The following is a 15,889-nucleotide window of genomic DNA, read 5'->3' on the forward strand; positions in this document are numbered from 1 at the left end:
GTTTCTACCTTTTGGCTATTGTGAACAGTGCTACAATGAACACTCGTGTACAAACATCTGTTTGAGTCCCTGCTTTCAGTTCTTTATGTATTTCAGTTCAATTCCACCTAGGAGTGGAATTCCTGGGTCATATGATAGTTCTATGTTTAACTTTTTGAAGAACTACCAAACCAAGGGATGTTATTCTGAGTAGCCTCCCTTGGGAGAGTAAATACAAGACTTGTAGGGACCGACTGTTCTGAGCAAAGAGTGTAATGGACCCTTCTGTGGCCTGACAGCAACTGTCTCTTTGGTGTGATAAACCGGTTATAGAGCAGGAGTTGGCACATTTGTCTTGGCGCCAAGCAGCTCTGGTCTCTAAACCTGTCTGATGGAGTGGGATGACCCAGGATGGAAATGACACTAGATAGGAAGTCACCACGAGGAAGGAGAAGTCTGGGCTGGCACCCAGGGCTCATTCTCAGGGCTTGAATTTGTGGGGAAGGCTGGACTTCCCACAAGGTATGTCAAGGCTGGAAGCCCCTCTGATCTGATGCTCCCAGCACAGGACAGCACCATCAATCCCCCACCTTTAGTGTGAGTAGTATTTTCTCAGACTTACAGAAATTAAGACAAGTTCCCTGTCCCCCAGGGCCAACCAGATTGCTGCCTGTGCGGTAAAGGGCTGACTCAGCAGGCCCCAGGTGCTCAAACCCTGTCCGTTCCAAAGGAACCACCGGTCACTGACAGGCTCCTGGGAGAACCTCCGGGTCCTGGGAATATCCTGCCGGATGAGCGTGTCTCTGCACACCTGAGACCTTGGGCCAGGCCAGATAGTTTATGCTGTCAATGCAATTTATGAGGAATGCCTGGTTTCTGAGGTAAATTCATGTCAAACTCATGAAACAACATTTTAATAAGTAACATTTTATGCACAGTGTGAGTCCTTTTTTTGAAATGATTTCTTTCTATTTTAACAATATGTATGCATAGAAAAATGTCTAGAGAAATAGTCATAAATGTGAACATCGGTTAGTTTTGATGGCGTGATTCTAGGGAATTGGTTCCTTTGCCCTTTGGACTTCTATGTCTTGCTTGAATACTTTTAGACTCTTATCCTATGTTTAAATAAATAGTAATGTTATATTTCCAAGAAAAAATAAAGCAATTCATCATTTTCTAAATATAGCAGTTGATATCAATATAAAGATGACTCCTTTACCTGCCTTAAACTCTTTGATTCTCCCTTCACTCTGCACACAGCAGTCACACATTTCCTCCCTACGTACTGTTTTGAGAAAAGAACACAGCTCAGGTTTTTGTTTATATCCTAAAAAGCAGCAACTTGAAAACTTGTTCAAAGCACCTGAACATCATGATGCTTTTGATGGAGTACCCTAAAACCCAAACACATAATTCCAGCCTAGGAACTAGGAATACTGTAACCACTAAAAAAGCTATGTGCACACAAACCCTCACACCTCAAAAATAATAATGCAGAATTATTTTTTTAGGAAATGGAAAATCTGAGTTTTTTCCATTTGTATTCCTTAACCATGTGTTTATTAACTTTATCACTATCTATGAGTGGAAAAGATGAGCAAAAGCGGTAACCAGTGTTGACAACACAATAACTATTCATGGAACATGAAGTTAAAACTGGGAAAATCCCATCCATCAGTTTTGCTATTGGCTACTAATGGGAAACATTCTCCCATTCTTTGATTTTTCAAAGCACAATACTTTGGGGGTATCTTAAGAAATACACACGTAAAGTTAGAGGTTTGAAAAAAGTTTCCTTAAAAGAAGCAATTTGGTGAGTTAGTTAATTTTTCTTTCCTTCCAGGCCATGTCTTAGCCATTGTTTCCAACGTGATTACATATCCCAAATGGGTGATAATAACATTTTGAATTTTGAAATGTAAAAGGAAAGGTTAATCCTGCCAGCGTTATCCTCAAGGGAGCAGATTTTCATGGTTTAATTTGTCCCCCAGAGATCATTAGGACTGTTAATTATTTGAATCTTACTCATTTTGGCTTTCCTAGGAAATACAGCTGCTATACTGTGCAGAAATTCCTAGTAAGGCTAATGAGGTAGGATGTGTCTGCCCTGAAAAACCTTCCCCCTTCTCCTGTCCACAGGGTGCAAGTGGCAAGCCTGCAGAGGCTGTCTGAGAATTGCATCTGGAGTGATGTGCCTTGCCTTACATTTTGTACTCTTGGTACCTCCTAAACTTGAACTTTTTCAGAGGCTTCAGTTCCAATAAGAAGAAAGGAAGGGGAACTAACTCATCCTTCAGCCTGGTCCCTAGCTAGGGCTTTACCCACATTATCTTATGTTCACCTTCACAAAACTCTCACCCATTTAACAGATGAAGAAGGAGACGTTCAAAGAGTAATTTTCCCAAGAGCTTTCAGCAGTAAACCGGAAGCCTTTCTAACTCCAGAGCCCCTCACTTTTCACTGTAACCAAAGATCCCCCTCCCCTGCAGCTCTCCGACCAATTATGCACCCAGGCACGATGCCTGGGCCACAGGTGAGGTCAGGAAATGGGAACTACCATGCTGATTATACCAATATACCTCCACCCTTACTGCAGCATTTACCCGTCTTCTCTGGATTATAATTATTTGCCATCTGTCTCTCCCTCTAATAAACTGTGAGTCCTTGCACGGGGGATGTCAGAGTCTTTTGTTGTCCCCCCGCTGGTGCATAGAACAGCCCTGTGCACAAGGTAACCAGGAAAGTTCTGTTAAGCTGAACAGAACTGGATAGCCTACAGGAACGGCTCCTCCTACGGGAACATGGTTCCTCCTATAGTTCAGTGATCAGCTGTGGCTCTGTTGACAGACAATGCTACCATTTCGCTAAGGCACCACGGAGGCAGCATCCCATGGGGCTCTCCATGGTTCCTCTCCTGCCATTTGTGCCCCTGAGTAAGCCCTCCCCTTGAGTGTGGGCTGGACCTAGTGAACAGAATAGGGAAAAAGTGATGGGATGTCATTTCTGCAACTGGGTTATACGAGACTGTGATTTTGCCTTCCTAGCATTTTCTCTGGCTCTCCTTGTGTATTTTCTCCAGTGGAGAAAGTAAGAGAGGGGTCCATGTGACTAGGAACTAAGGGTAGCTTCCAGCCAACACCCAGCAAGGAACGATGTCCTCAGTCCAACAGCCCTAAACTGCAAGAATGAGCCTTCAGATGAGACTGCAGCCCTTGCCAACAGCTTGAAGGGCAGTCTTAAGAGAGAGCCTGACCCAGAAGACCCAGCTAGGCCATGCCTGAACTTCCAACCCACCGAAACCGTGAGGTAATAAATGTGGATTGTTTTAATTAAGCCACTAAATTTTGGAGTAATTTGTTACACAGCAATCAACAATGAATACATATGCCAACTATGTTATGTTTTCAGGGAGAAAGATCTAGTCCTGCTATGACTTAAATTGGAAACAGACTATATTTGGGGGATGGCTCTTTGGGAAGGGTGTGAAGGGCTGAGAAGCATTTATAACTGGACATTGAGCATCAACGTTGTTGTTATCATTGAAAAACTTGAAGCATGGAACTCACAAGCTGTACTGTCTTGTTAACTTCCTCACTCGGGGAGGCTTGATTTCCGGCTTCTCCATTGCTGGCTGGGTAGTTTCCACACGTATAGGAATAGGACTTCTAGAGACACACCAGAAAAGCAGAGCAACACCGACAAAAAGGTTTATGGTCTGGCTTTGGCTATGGGGACTGTTTTCTCAGTTAGTTTATACTTTAATAACATTGATAGTCAAGACATCCATTTTTTCCCTCCTCTTCACTCTTAATACATATAATTATTTAAAAATACCACAGACTATCCAAAACCAAAAACAAAACCGTAGGGAAAAAACACAGCACGCAGGAACAAAATATAATTGAGGTACCACATAAAATTTCCCTGGCAAAAAAACACTCACTCCCAATAACAGATTTTGGTTCATAACCAGGTTTTTCCAGTAAAATGAGTAAAGAGGAACCTGTGGATAACCCATTTTTACTTCCAAGAAATCTGGTAACTATGTTATTTTAAACATAGCACAGAATATATTTTTTAAATGGAGAGAGAAAAAAACGATAGACGATTTCATGTGAAAATGCATAATCAGAAGACCTTTAAGACTCGTTATAAAACATTTTAATTCTATGTCCATGTGAAAATGTTAAAAGTTGAAGTTTTACTTTTATATTCTCTCAAGAAAATACGCCAGATAACCAATGCGCACACTTGAAACAGGGATTTTAAGGAAAAGCTTTCACACATTTTTTCTAGTAATCAGAACTAATTTCACTTATAAGATCAGAAATTACCTTCTGGCACCAACAACCATCAAAACAAGTTGAGTTTCTCAGCAAGGGGCCTCTAGCAAGTCAATTAACACTTCTGGGCCTCCATTGTCCCCTCTGCTCAGTGCCTGATACGGTGACAGGTACGTGGCCAGTGCCCAATAAAAGCTTGTTAAATAAACACGTGAATGAGCAAATACGAGACTGGAGTCAACGCATCCCAGGCTCGTGGTTTCCTAAGCTGGGACCCCATCGTCAACTGAACGTATCCCCGGAAGAACACAGCGGGGAGCACGTAACTTGTTTGGGTGGGATGGTTGGCCTCTGGAAAGCTTCAAGGAGGGGTTTACATGTAACCAGATGGAGGAAAAGACTTCCAAGGTGGGAGACAGAGAGGAGACCCGGAACTGCTGATGGGTGAGGCCTCCTCGGAAGAGCAGAGGATGGCAGCTAGAGGGGAAAGCAGGGGCCAGGGCATGCGGTGCCTCAGGCTGTTTACATGAAGGCAAAGGCAGTCACTGAAGCTTTTAGGCAAGGGAGTGGCGGGGTCACGCTTGCGTTTTAGAAAGGACCTTAGAGCAACAAAGAGGATGCTGGTGAAAGGAGGCCAGACAGGAGCGTCTTAGGAGACTATAATAGTGGTTATCCAAGATGAGAAATGGTGAGTTGCTGGGGGAAGGCTGGGCTTAGGGTCATGAGGAGGAGATGATGGATGTGGGAGATAACATGAAAGTCAAATTAGCAGGACTTGCATTGTAGAAAATGATGTAGTTAGAAAATTGTATCTTCACTTAAACACATACATTAACGAAGATTGGAAAACTGGTGGAGATAGCAGGACAGAGTAGGAAGAGATGAATTAAGGTTTCCAAAAGCCTAGGAGGCAGCTGGGCATGTGCCTCTGGGGTGAGAGAAATTTATATCAAGAACATAGACCAGGCATCATAAGATGACATAGAGAAGTATTCATTTCTATTTTTAGCATTGGGTGTAAGAATGCCCCGGGGCAATGGTTCCTAGGTCACCGGGGGTGCTTGTTGAAATTCTTGTTCCTCACCCCTCCCCTCCTCCGACACTCTCTCTATCCCCACCCCGCTCCCTGCCAAAGGATCTGGAGTAAGACTTGAGTCTTTGTTTTTAACAAGATACTGATGCAGTTCTCCTTGAACCCATTTTAGGGAACTCAATCCTAGAGAGACCCCACCAGTGTTAGTAGACTGTCAATGTCGATGGGGCTGCCATGATTGAAGGTTGTTACTCACTTGGGCTGAGAGGGGAAGAGTGTTTCTATGAGATCAGGAAAGGAAGGTTTTCCTCTGGGTTTGGGTTGGTGGTGGCCTGGAGGTTTTAAAGAACATTTGTGGTTCTTGTACTTCAGGGGGCTCAGATGAGGAGCATGTCACTGGACCAAGGGAAGAGCGATGAACTGAGCTGGGACAGCGAGCAGAAGCCAGGTCATATAGGAACCCCTGTGCTCGGTTAGGGAGTCTGGACTCCACCCTGACTTTAAGCAGGGAAATGACGAGGTCAGATCTCCATGCTTGAGAAGGAACTCAAAGTCATTTCTTTGTCGGTACAGCAGGTAGAAATATTAAGACTGAGAATAAGCGGCATTTCTGAGACATAAAGGAAGTTGTTGAGGACAGTCTTGTTTTGGAGGAGGGTATAGCTCAAGTGGTAGAGTGCATGCTTAGCATGCATGAGATCCTGGGTTCCATCTGCAGTACCACCATTAAAGACATAATAATTATTAAGTACAAAATAAACCTAATTATACTCCCCCTCCGCGCCAAAAGACAGTCTTTCTCTCTCTTCAGGCTCACCTTCTCTGTTTCCTTTTCCCTCTCATTTTATTAGCAAATGCCCTCCTGAGTAATGCTTTGAGGTTAATGTTGATGATACTATTGTTTCCCCATTCAAACAAGAAGCAACAGACCTTACATTAGCGTCCTGAAGACTGGATTTCTTACTGATATTTACAAACGGTGATTCCTCTTTTCCAACCTGTTCAAGAAAACAGGCAGGTTAGTCAAAACTGAATATCTTGGCATGCAAAAACCTTTTCAAGTCTCCTCCATTCAGAGGATTATAGAAATGTGAAGGTGTATCAGAGAGGAGAGATGATCAAGTACTCAGTCAATAACAACTTTTTTTCTGGTGTTTATGTAATTTAACAACAACAACAAAAAGTGTTTTCTTGAGTCATTCCCCCTCCATGGGGATTAACACTTAATCATTCAAACACAATCAGTGCTCACATTCATACTCCTATTGAGCACCTGCCAAGTGCCAGCTCAGGACTGAATGAGAAAGGGATGGTGTGGGAACAACTGAACCCACAGTTTAATCCCCCACCTTACATTTTAGATCAGGAATAATAATCAGCTCTAGGCTCCCACAGCACTCACAGCCCACCGAAGGCTTCAGAATCTGTCCTTTCACATCAGTGTAACAAGCTGGGGAGGAGTCACGTCATATGATTTTGACAGAAGCCTTGTCCTCCTCCCTCTGGTGAGTCCCACAAAGAATGGTGGGGAAGGCAGGGACACCCACTCAGCCAGCTAGGCTAGCTGAACACACGCTGGGAGTCAATGCGAGATGCAGCTATCTGTGGCCCTCATGCCCAACATGGTGTACAGAGATGGCCCTTTCACTGACCCGACGAATAACTACCCCAGTTAATAACTCTTTATATTAAAAGCTCTGATCACATAACAGGTGTGGTTCCTGTTTCCTGGCTGGACCCTGACTGACACAGCATCTCAGTCCTGGAGTGCCTCTCTCTTCTGCATGGCACAGAGGAAATCCTATGACATGAGACTGCAGGCACACGTGCATGGCACACACCTGGGCACTCGCTCGGGAAGCATTCTCCAACTGGGCTTTCAAAATGTTACACTTCACGTGATCGGCCCTGGGGGAAGGCAACAGTGGGGTCTGGAGAGTCTTCTCAGAAACTTTTTTTTCTTCAGCCTGAGATGAACCAAAATACACACAACAGATGGTAAACAAAGAAAACATATACTTTTACCCTTTCCATCAGTCATCACTGCAAATAGCACAGACCTGAACATACAGACAAGAGTGTCACCAGCTCCTCCCAGTTGTACCAGGGCTTCTATTAGTTGCAAAGCATTCACAGGTGCATCCTCTCATTCTTGTGTGAAGCAGAGGGAGGACATATAAGAAAGCCCATGAGCCAGAAGATGAGGAACGTTCAGAGAGAAGAGACTCTGTCAGATTCACACAGCTACAGCCAGTGGCAGAACCAGGACTCAGCTCCAAGATTCCTATGCCCGGGTGCAGTGCCACTTCCCCCATAACTACCACTTCGGACACATAAAGGCTCAATTCTGTGACTTGCTGGGTCAAGGGAAAGACTACAGAATATTCACTAGTATTTTTACAATAAATCTTGCTGCAAATTGTGATTCTCAATGGGAAATCTCATTGCCTCATTGTAGTGTGTCTCAGACTTCAATAATCTGGTTCTACCTCTCCTGTTTTTGCCATTTTTCATGCATTAACTAAACACATACCTATAATTCATATGATCCAGTTAAGGAAGGTTACCCTGGGACTACCTATTATAAGTTTGCCTAAGAAAGAACATCTTTGAAATCATAGACTTGGTGACTATCATATTTATTATAATATATGTCTTGATAATGACATAACCATTCAAAAATACTCATCCATGTATATAACTTGAAATCATCTTTGATGGGACACACATCACTCTGGGAAATAATATCTTATTGTTAGCCATGCTTATTGTGGTCATTGCATGTCCCAGTGCTAAGATGGTGCTCAGCACACAGCAGCTGCTCAATAAACATTTATTGAAGAAGATCATAATAATACATAGGTATTATTGGAAGAGATGTGTTTAATAGGAAAGCTAGACGACCACATAGTTGCTGAAAGTCAACCTAGTAACATCAGGACTTAATATGGCACGTTGGCCACAATGTACCGGGGCAAGAACAAAATGTTCTAAAGGCCTCAAATTCTGCAAGTACCAAAATTAATCTCATTCGCTAAATCACACGTCCTATTGAGCACTTTGGTACATGGAGCGGGAGTAGTATGGAAGCCCTAGAGGAAGCACAGGGCAACTGGCTGGTTGACATCACTGAATAAAGAAAAGAGGGCACAGAATGCAGTCTCCCCGTGGGACCTCTGAACACATGGAGGGCACTTGGTGCAACAAGCTGAACTCGGCAATTTCACAAAACATCAAGATAAACAGAGGACCTGGATTTGAATCTCAGCTCTTTTTCTTACTAGCATCATAAAAAAGATGATGATGATGATGATGATGCTTTTGAAGGAGAAGGAGAGGGAAGGGAGGAGGACGGGGAGAGAGAAAAGAAGAGGAAGAGGAAGAAGAAGTAGATGATGATGATGAAGAAGAAGAAGAAAAGAAAAATAATGCCAACAGCTCACATTTACTGAGAGCTGAATATGGACCAGGCACTGACTAAGGATTTCATACGCACATCTCATTGAATCCGTCTCAGTTAACAATCCCATTTGAAGGTAGACACTACCACCATCCCCATAACATAGGTGAGAAAAACAAAGCAGAGCAATGGTAAGTCACTTGCCCACGGTCACACAGGAAGCACACAGAAGAGCCAAGATCTACACCCAGGACGGGGTGACTCTAAAGCTAGAGCCGTGACCACCCAGCCACACCAGCTTCCCTTAACTTCTCTGAGACTCAGTTTCTTTTCTCATAAGGTTATTATGATAATTACATGAAGGAAAAACCAGATGAATGGAACTTTCATGTTAGATTCTATGGTTAGAAAAATATATATCTTTTTAAAAAGAGAGCAAAGATAGGAGGATGCTAGTGATTCTAAGCCATCAAGTTGGGTATAAAGATAACAGACTTTTTTGAATGGAGTCAATATCCCAAGAGACTTAGCATTCTCCAAAAAATCAAGTAAGTAACTTATTTATTTCGAAAGATGAGCTTTCCAGTATAGCCTTAGGATAATTTATCTTGTTTGTAAATCCTGTAACATTAAGATAATCATTTAATACTAGCATGGGTGTTTTCACTGGTGTATGAAGAGTTAGTTTTTAAATTAGATTTAATTTTTTGGGTGATATGCTGGACTTCAAGACTTAAAGTAGTTCTAAAGCCCATTTGAGGTTTTTGACAATTGCTTACGGGGCATAGTTACACTGACAGTAATGACCAAAGACCTACTTTAAAAAAAAATTCAGTGCTGCTAAAGTAAGAGTGAGAATTTAGCACTGATTTCCCCTTTGAATTTAGTAATTCTAAAATGTTCTTTGTATATAAAATTCAAGCTGGCTTCCTCTCGTTCTATCTGACAAAGTAGGAGCCATTGTTCAGCTCTATGACTTGACTCAGGTGAAGACCAACATAAATTTTGGAAAATCTGACTAACACTACATGAATGTGTTTCCATGAAAGGCTTCTCTGTGAGGGATAAACTTCTGGACATACCACAAGAGCACAGTTCCCGCCTGGAGGATGGCTGCAAGAATGCTGCGCTTTCTCTGTCTTGCATGACCATATTTTGTATTTTATATTCAGTTTGAATTGTGGAAAGAGGATTTATCATTCAATATGGAAATACAGATTTCAAAACATACAAATGAATGATGATTGGGCTTTGATAGTATTATAATTGGAAACGGTCCTTCTGTTGGGGATGTCATTCTGGGATAAAGAAACGATCAGATGCAGTCTCCAATCGTTTATACAAATTGTTTACACGTGTGACATCTGATGAGATTTAAATTCCTGTGATAATTTTGGGTAAAACTTTGGAACTAGGCAATGAAAATGTCTTCTTACCATTAACGTATCCAAACCTTAGAAGAATCAGGATTCTTGATCCTCGAGACTGGGAAAAACCTTAAAAGCCATCAAAATCATTGGTTCCCAACTGTGGTTTCATGATAAGCTGTGAAGTCTGTTGCAAGGATTGTTTTATTAATGATAAAGAATCCTAGTGTAAAGTAATATTCTTTGCTTGTGTGTTAGGACAGAGTCAAGGTTATCTGACATCACTCTAGTCCATATGGTCTCTGATGCATTTCTTCGAGTGGAGGAGAAGAGAGGGGCGTTATTGCTTGAGCTCCATGGAAACGGTCAGTAACTCACAGTGGTCTTAGCTACATCTTAACCCAGAGCCAGCCACTACTGTTGATGTCCCACCAATATCCATGGCAACTACAAATTATATAGAGCTTGTGAGTTCTCTGCTACTATATGCTGTATGTCCTTGCAAAATACGTTTGGATTTTGCCAAACTCCAGGTAAGCCCCTGTAAAAGAGATTTATTGCGTGAACTGCAGAATGAAAGTTTAAAACCAAGAGACAAAGAGAAAGAAGACCAACCCGGGGCACATAATGCATTGGGTTGACGCCCCAGCGCCTAGCACGGGCCTGCTCAGTACAGATTTATCGATTGAATGAATGTAAGTGCCGTCCTGCAGGAAGAATTCTTTCCAGTAGGCCATCAGGGAGGGTGGTATAGAAGAAAAAACGATTGAAACATCAGTCATGCGCATGTTCACAACTCAGAAATGCATGTTTGAGGAATCCGTGTTGCATGAAACATGTTCGGAATACAGAATGCCATGGTTATGTAAACAATGTAAATTACATGTTTATTGGTGAGAATTCGCTGGTGGGTGAACAGGGCCTTGAAGTTGGGGCCCCTTAGTGATCAGAGGGACTTTAGGCTGCCCTGCTGGGGTGTGGGAGTGCAAGGGAGTGGATGGCCTTCTAAGAAACCCTGGAAGCCTAGTGTGGGCCAGAGGGGTGTCACTGATGGAGGAACAGCCCAGATAGGAGGTGTAGCCTTCCCATGTTCATCAGTGCCGGTAAGGAGGGGGTGCTTTCTGGGCCAGGTCTTCCATATCCTCCCTAGTCCCTCTTATAAAGGGGCAAAGCTAAGGATTAGAATGGAAAAAAATGATCCATGAGTAAAGAAGACTGTTCATCTGAGGATTTAAAAAATTAAAATATGTGTGCAACAGCAGATCTCAACCAGGGGCAATTCTGCCCTTCAGAGGGTACTGGGCAATGTCCAGAGACAATTTTTGGTGGTCAGTCCTGGGTGGGGGGTGCTGCTGGCATCTAGCCAGTAGAGGCCATGATGCACAGGACAGCCCCTTCACAACATTATCAGCCCCAAATATCACTAGGCCAAAGTTGAGAAACCCTGGTGTAGAAAACGAAGAAGCATGTTGGAGAGCAAAGGGTACTGGACCAGGAGTCAGGGGCCCAAGGAGTCAGCCTCTGCTCTGTGACCTTGAGAGGGCCATTTCCTGTCCTCTGGTCTGAGGTGTTGAAAAGTCTGAACTAAATGATAGACTGAATCCAGAACCAGCTTTCTGTAGTTCTAAGATAAGACTTGGCTTCTAAAAGGCTGCCTATTTGGATAGAAAACATGTGAAGCCAAAAGAGAGCTTGACTTCAACCCCACCCCTTCCTCTCACCCTCCTTCCCTACTCAAGCCCCTCCCTTCCTCCCATTAGCAAACAGTTCCTGAACATCTACGATGTGCCAGGATGCTATGGACTGAATTGTATCTTCCCAAAATTCATGTATGAAGACCTAATCCCCATTGTGATGGTATTTGGGTATAAGGCCTTTGGGAAGTAATTAGATTTAGGTAAGGTGATGAGGGTGGGGCCCTTATCATGGATTAGTGGCTTTATTAGAAGAGGAAAAGAGAAACAGCCCTCTCTTCTGGGAAGTGAGGACACAGTGAGAAGCCTACAAGGTACAAGCCAGGAAGGTTCACTGGGAAACCAAATCAGCTGGTACCATGATCTTGGACTTCCCAGCTCCAGAACAGTGAGAAATAAATGTCTGATGTTTGAGCCACTTAGTCTATGGTTATGTGTTATAGCAGCCTGTAGAGAAGAATACAGAGGCATAGAATGGAAAATGTGGATGGTTCCCTCATGAAACATTCAGTTAGAAGGACGGAGAGACCACTAACACATCCAGCCTGTTGGCCTCAGCCCCGTGGGCAGCGCCTAGTGCTGAAATTCACCCAAAGAGACTCTAGGTGACTGTCTGCTCCTAAGAGACACACTGAACAGAACTGTCAGGAAAGATTGAGCCAAAAATCCCTCTAAGACAAAGGCACAGGGTTTAGGAGGCAGGCAGGGTAATAATCAGAGGTTTGACATGAACCCCAGGCCCATGTTCGTCGCCCAGCTCCAGTCCTTGGCACCTTATTTATGTTGATGTGTAGAGCAGGCCAGGGTCCAGCAGACTTCACAGTTTCCAGTTCCAGCTTCTTTAGATGGGCAGCGGCTTCGCTGAACAGGGCAGGTGCTCCGGGACTCAGTTCTACAAGTGGCCAGCGGCAATTGAACAAGGAAAGGTTGAAAGTGCAGAGAAATACAGGTGAGAAAAGGTGCTTGTCAGAGCCTGACCCCCAGGGCCTTTCTGCCTGGCTCTTCCTCTGGCAGCTTGAATCCCTCAGTGATGCACTAGCAGATGGGCTGTGAGAACATTTAAGGTCAAGGTTTCAAGGCCTAGCTCCCCCATGTGTGAGCTGAATGGCCCTGGGCAGGTTATTTTACCTCTCTGAGCCGCTGAGCCATTTTAAAATGAAAATAAAATTACGTACCTTGCAGGATTGTGGTGAATATTAAGTGAGGTAATTCATGTGCAAATGCTTGATTAATGGGAAAGCACTATGCTAACTGTTCAGGCTAACAGACAGCCGAGTGTGCTCTTAGAAACCATGTTATGTTTCTGAAATCAAATTCACTGATTTTTATCTCTGCATGTTGGATTAGTTTACTACCATTCCTCCCACTAGCTTGTTTTGACCCATTACGACATTAAATAGTCAATATTCATTTACATATAAATGTTTGAGCCAAGTATTGTTAACAACTGGGATCTAGGAAGCTGGACTAAAGAGATGATATACAATTCTAGTCCAGTGCGGGAGAGAGATGCCTGTGCAGACACTCCAAGTAATAGTGATCAAAGATTGGTTTAATTGTATCAGAGTAAGAGGGAAAGCACTCCAAAGCCAGGAATGGGGAAGGGGTGTTAGAGAAAGCTCCACTGACAACATTTGAGCTGGTTCCTGAAGGATGTGTAGGAGTTCACTAGGGTGGAGAAAAGCATTCCAGGCAGAGGGAAGAGCAGATGCAAAGGAGAGCGCTGGGACATGGCCCAGTGTTTAATGAGACGAGAGAGCAATTCCACGCAGCTGGAGTGCAGTGAGGAGTGTGGGGGAAGGCTGGAGACCTGGGCAGGGCCAGGCTGTGAAGGTCTACTTGGGGCCAAGCTCAGAAGTGTTGGCTTTATCCCAGGACAGTGAAGCACCATGCAGAGGTCCTAAGGCATTTGGTCAAAGCTATCTGGTAAGTGCTCCCGCTCTGATAGTTTCAATTTGCAGACTGCGCTGGAGGAGGTGTCCCTTAGTGGGCTGTTAGAGTTATCCAGATCCAAAAGGATGAGGCCTGGCCTAGGGCAAGGGAAGCGTGGACAGTGATAAGGGGACAGAGTGCTAATTTTTCAACACCAAGTAGATGATAAGTTCCCAATTCTAGCTCAGCCAACCCAGAATTGTTACCCAGAGTCTACAGGTGAAGGCTCAATGGCTCATCTTTTTCACTGGCTCACAGGCTCATGAAATATCAGACCTGGAAGATTCCTTGGCCATCATCTCAATACCCTCCACTGCATTTCATAGATGAGGAAACCGAGGATCCAAGAGGGGAGGGACTTGGCTCAACAGTGAGGCCAGGAATCAAAGCTTCCTGACTCAAGCCTTTACCTCGGCGCTTTTTCAAACCATATGTGATAAAGAACAAGTTCTTCCCCCACAGCCTGTCACAGATCAATTCTCTGGTAAAACATAATAAAAGTGATTTTCTATGAAAAGAAAATAACAGGCATACAAAATCCAAGCCCACACTTTTGGCTTGTTTGTTTGTTCTAGGAGGGGGAGGTAATTAGGTTTATTTATTTATTTATATTTGGAGAAGGTACTGGGGATTGAACCCAGGATGCTAAACATGCATGCTAAACATGCGCTCTGCCACTTGAGCTATACCCTCCCCACCCCAAGCCCTCATTTTAATTGGTTTCAAGACATATAAAATCATTGTCATATTGATTAAAACGTTTCTACTTGCTTACTTTCCATTTCTGTAACTTCTCTCACTGGGACCTGTAACAGTGCATCAATCTGACACCTTGCTCTCAGAAATGGGCTGTCAGATATGGGACAGAAGGGGTTTTCCATGGTTGGAAAATACAGATTTCAACCACCTCACTCCCCTCTGTCTCCGTTCCATTGCTCGAGCCAGTGCTGGATATGGCAGAAGCAGAGAACTGGCATGGAATGAGGTAGAGAGACAGTTGCTCCCTTCTCACGAAATCAGTTTACTGGTGAACCATCATCCCTAAGCAGCCCCTGCCTAACTGCACAAGGCTCTTGTCTGCTCTTGCCTAGACCCAGTAGCCCAGCACTGACATAACCCCCCTTCTGCTGTACGGCTAGGGGCCATCTTGAGCATCTAGGAAATTCACCCACGCCCTGCAGCATCTCTCCCCGCACCATGCCCCCTAAACTCCTACTCACTTGTGAGGGATTTACTGCTGGAGTTTGGGGACCTCAGAGGCCCCTCCTTGTTCTCCAGGGTCAGCGAGAGGCCATAGTTCGTGTGGTGCTGGTGCTGGTGGTGGTGATGGTGGTGCCTTCCCGAAGCTTTGGTAGTGAACGGTGTGCCCCCATTCTCCTCGAGGCCGAAAGGCAGTCGGTCTGAGCTGCTGAGCCCTGGGGAAGGGAGCGGGTAGCTGTGGAGGGCGTCAAAGTCAGGATTTAGAAAAGCAGAGAGCCTTGATATTCCTGTGTGTGCTTTAAAAGTTCTCTAAGCATTGAAAACCGAGTGAAATAGGTTTCACAAATAGATCCACAGGGTTATTATAGTACAGGACTCAATGGCAACATTGCACTCAAAGGAAAAGCAGAAAGTGGAAATTTGTGTATATCAGAGATGTTAACCCTTAAAGAAATTCTAAGTTTGAAATTAAATGATTTCAATTTTCAAAAAGACATCTTCTAAATGGGAGAAGGAAATAAAAATCAATCATCAAAGTAAGAGATAATCTGTTAACCACCCTATGACAAGATCATGAAAGACACTTAAAAGTCTTGGTCTCACTTCCTCCTCCTCTCAATCACCCCCACCCTGCAGAAGGCACCTGTTAATGGTCCTGCTACAACATCTAATTCCAACTGCGCCTCTCAGTATTAACTGCCCTATTTTAAGCCCATGTCCTCTCCTAAGGCTCTTGAAACAGACTTCCCTGCCTCTACTCCTCCTTCAGCCCATCCTCCACAGAGCAGCAGCCAGACAACTGTTCTGATTGTGTTCTAGAGCATGGCACTTCTCCCTCTGGAAGCATGAATACCTCTATGTTACTAGTGATTCTTAACCATTTTAAGACAGAGAACCCTTTACAAATCTGATGAAAACCATGGAGAAAAAGGCACCAAGACACAACATTTCACGCTCAATTTCAGGCTCTCTATAGCCCCTCCATGGACTGAGGCTAA

The 15,889-nt window shown here is 43.9% G+C and overlaps 1 protein-coding gene across 1 annotated transcript in view; it reads right to left on the reverse strand.

The window, feature by feature from the left end:
* EPB41L4B (erythrocyte membrane protein band 4.1 like 4B) overlaps positions 1-15,889 on the reverse strand; it is a 123,020-nt gene that overhangs the window by 18,636 nt on the left and 88,495 nt on the right. Inside the window, exons 16-20 of the mRNA XM_072959881.1 lie at positions 14,912-15,126; positions 12,533-12,651; positions 7,140-7,265; positions 6,229-6,296; positions 3,549-3,647 (exon numbers count right to left, since the gene is read on the reverse strand). Coding sequence (XP_072815982.1) covers positions 3,549-3,647; positions 6,229-6,296; positions 7,140-7,265; positions 12,533-12,651; positions 14,912-15,126 — 627 coding nt within the window. The remainder of the gene's footprint in view (positions 1-3,548; positions 3,648-6,228; positions 6,297-7,139; positions 7,266-12,532; positions 12,652-14,911; positions 15,127-15,889) is intronic.

Source organism: Vicugna pacos, chromosome 4, assembly GCF_048564905.1.
Source record: "Vicugna pacos chromosome 4, VicPac4, whole genome shotgun sequence".
Taxonomy (NCBI): domain Eukaryota; kingdom Metazoa; phylum Chordata; class Mammalia; order Artiodactyla; family Camelidae; genus Vicugna; species Vicugna pacos.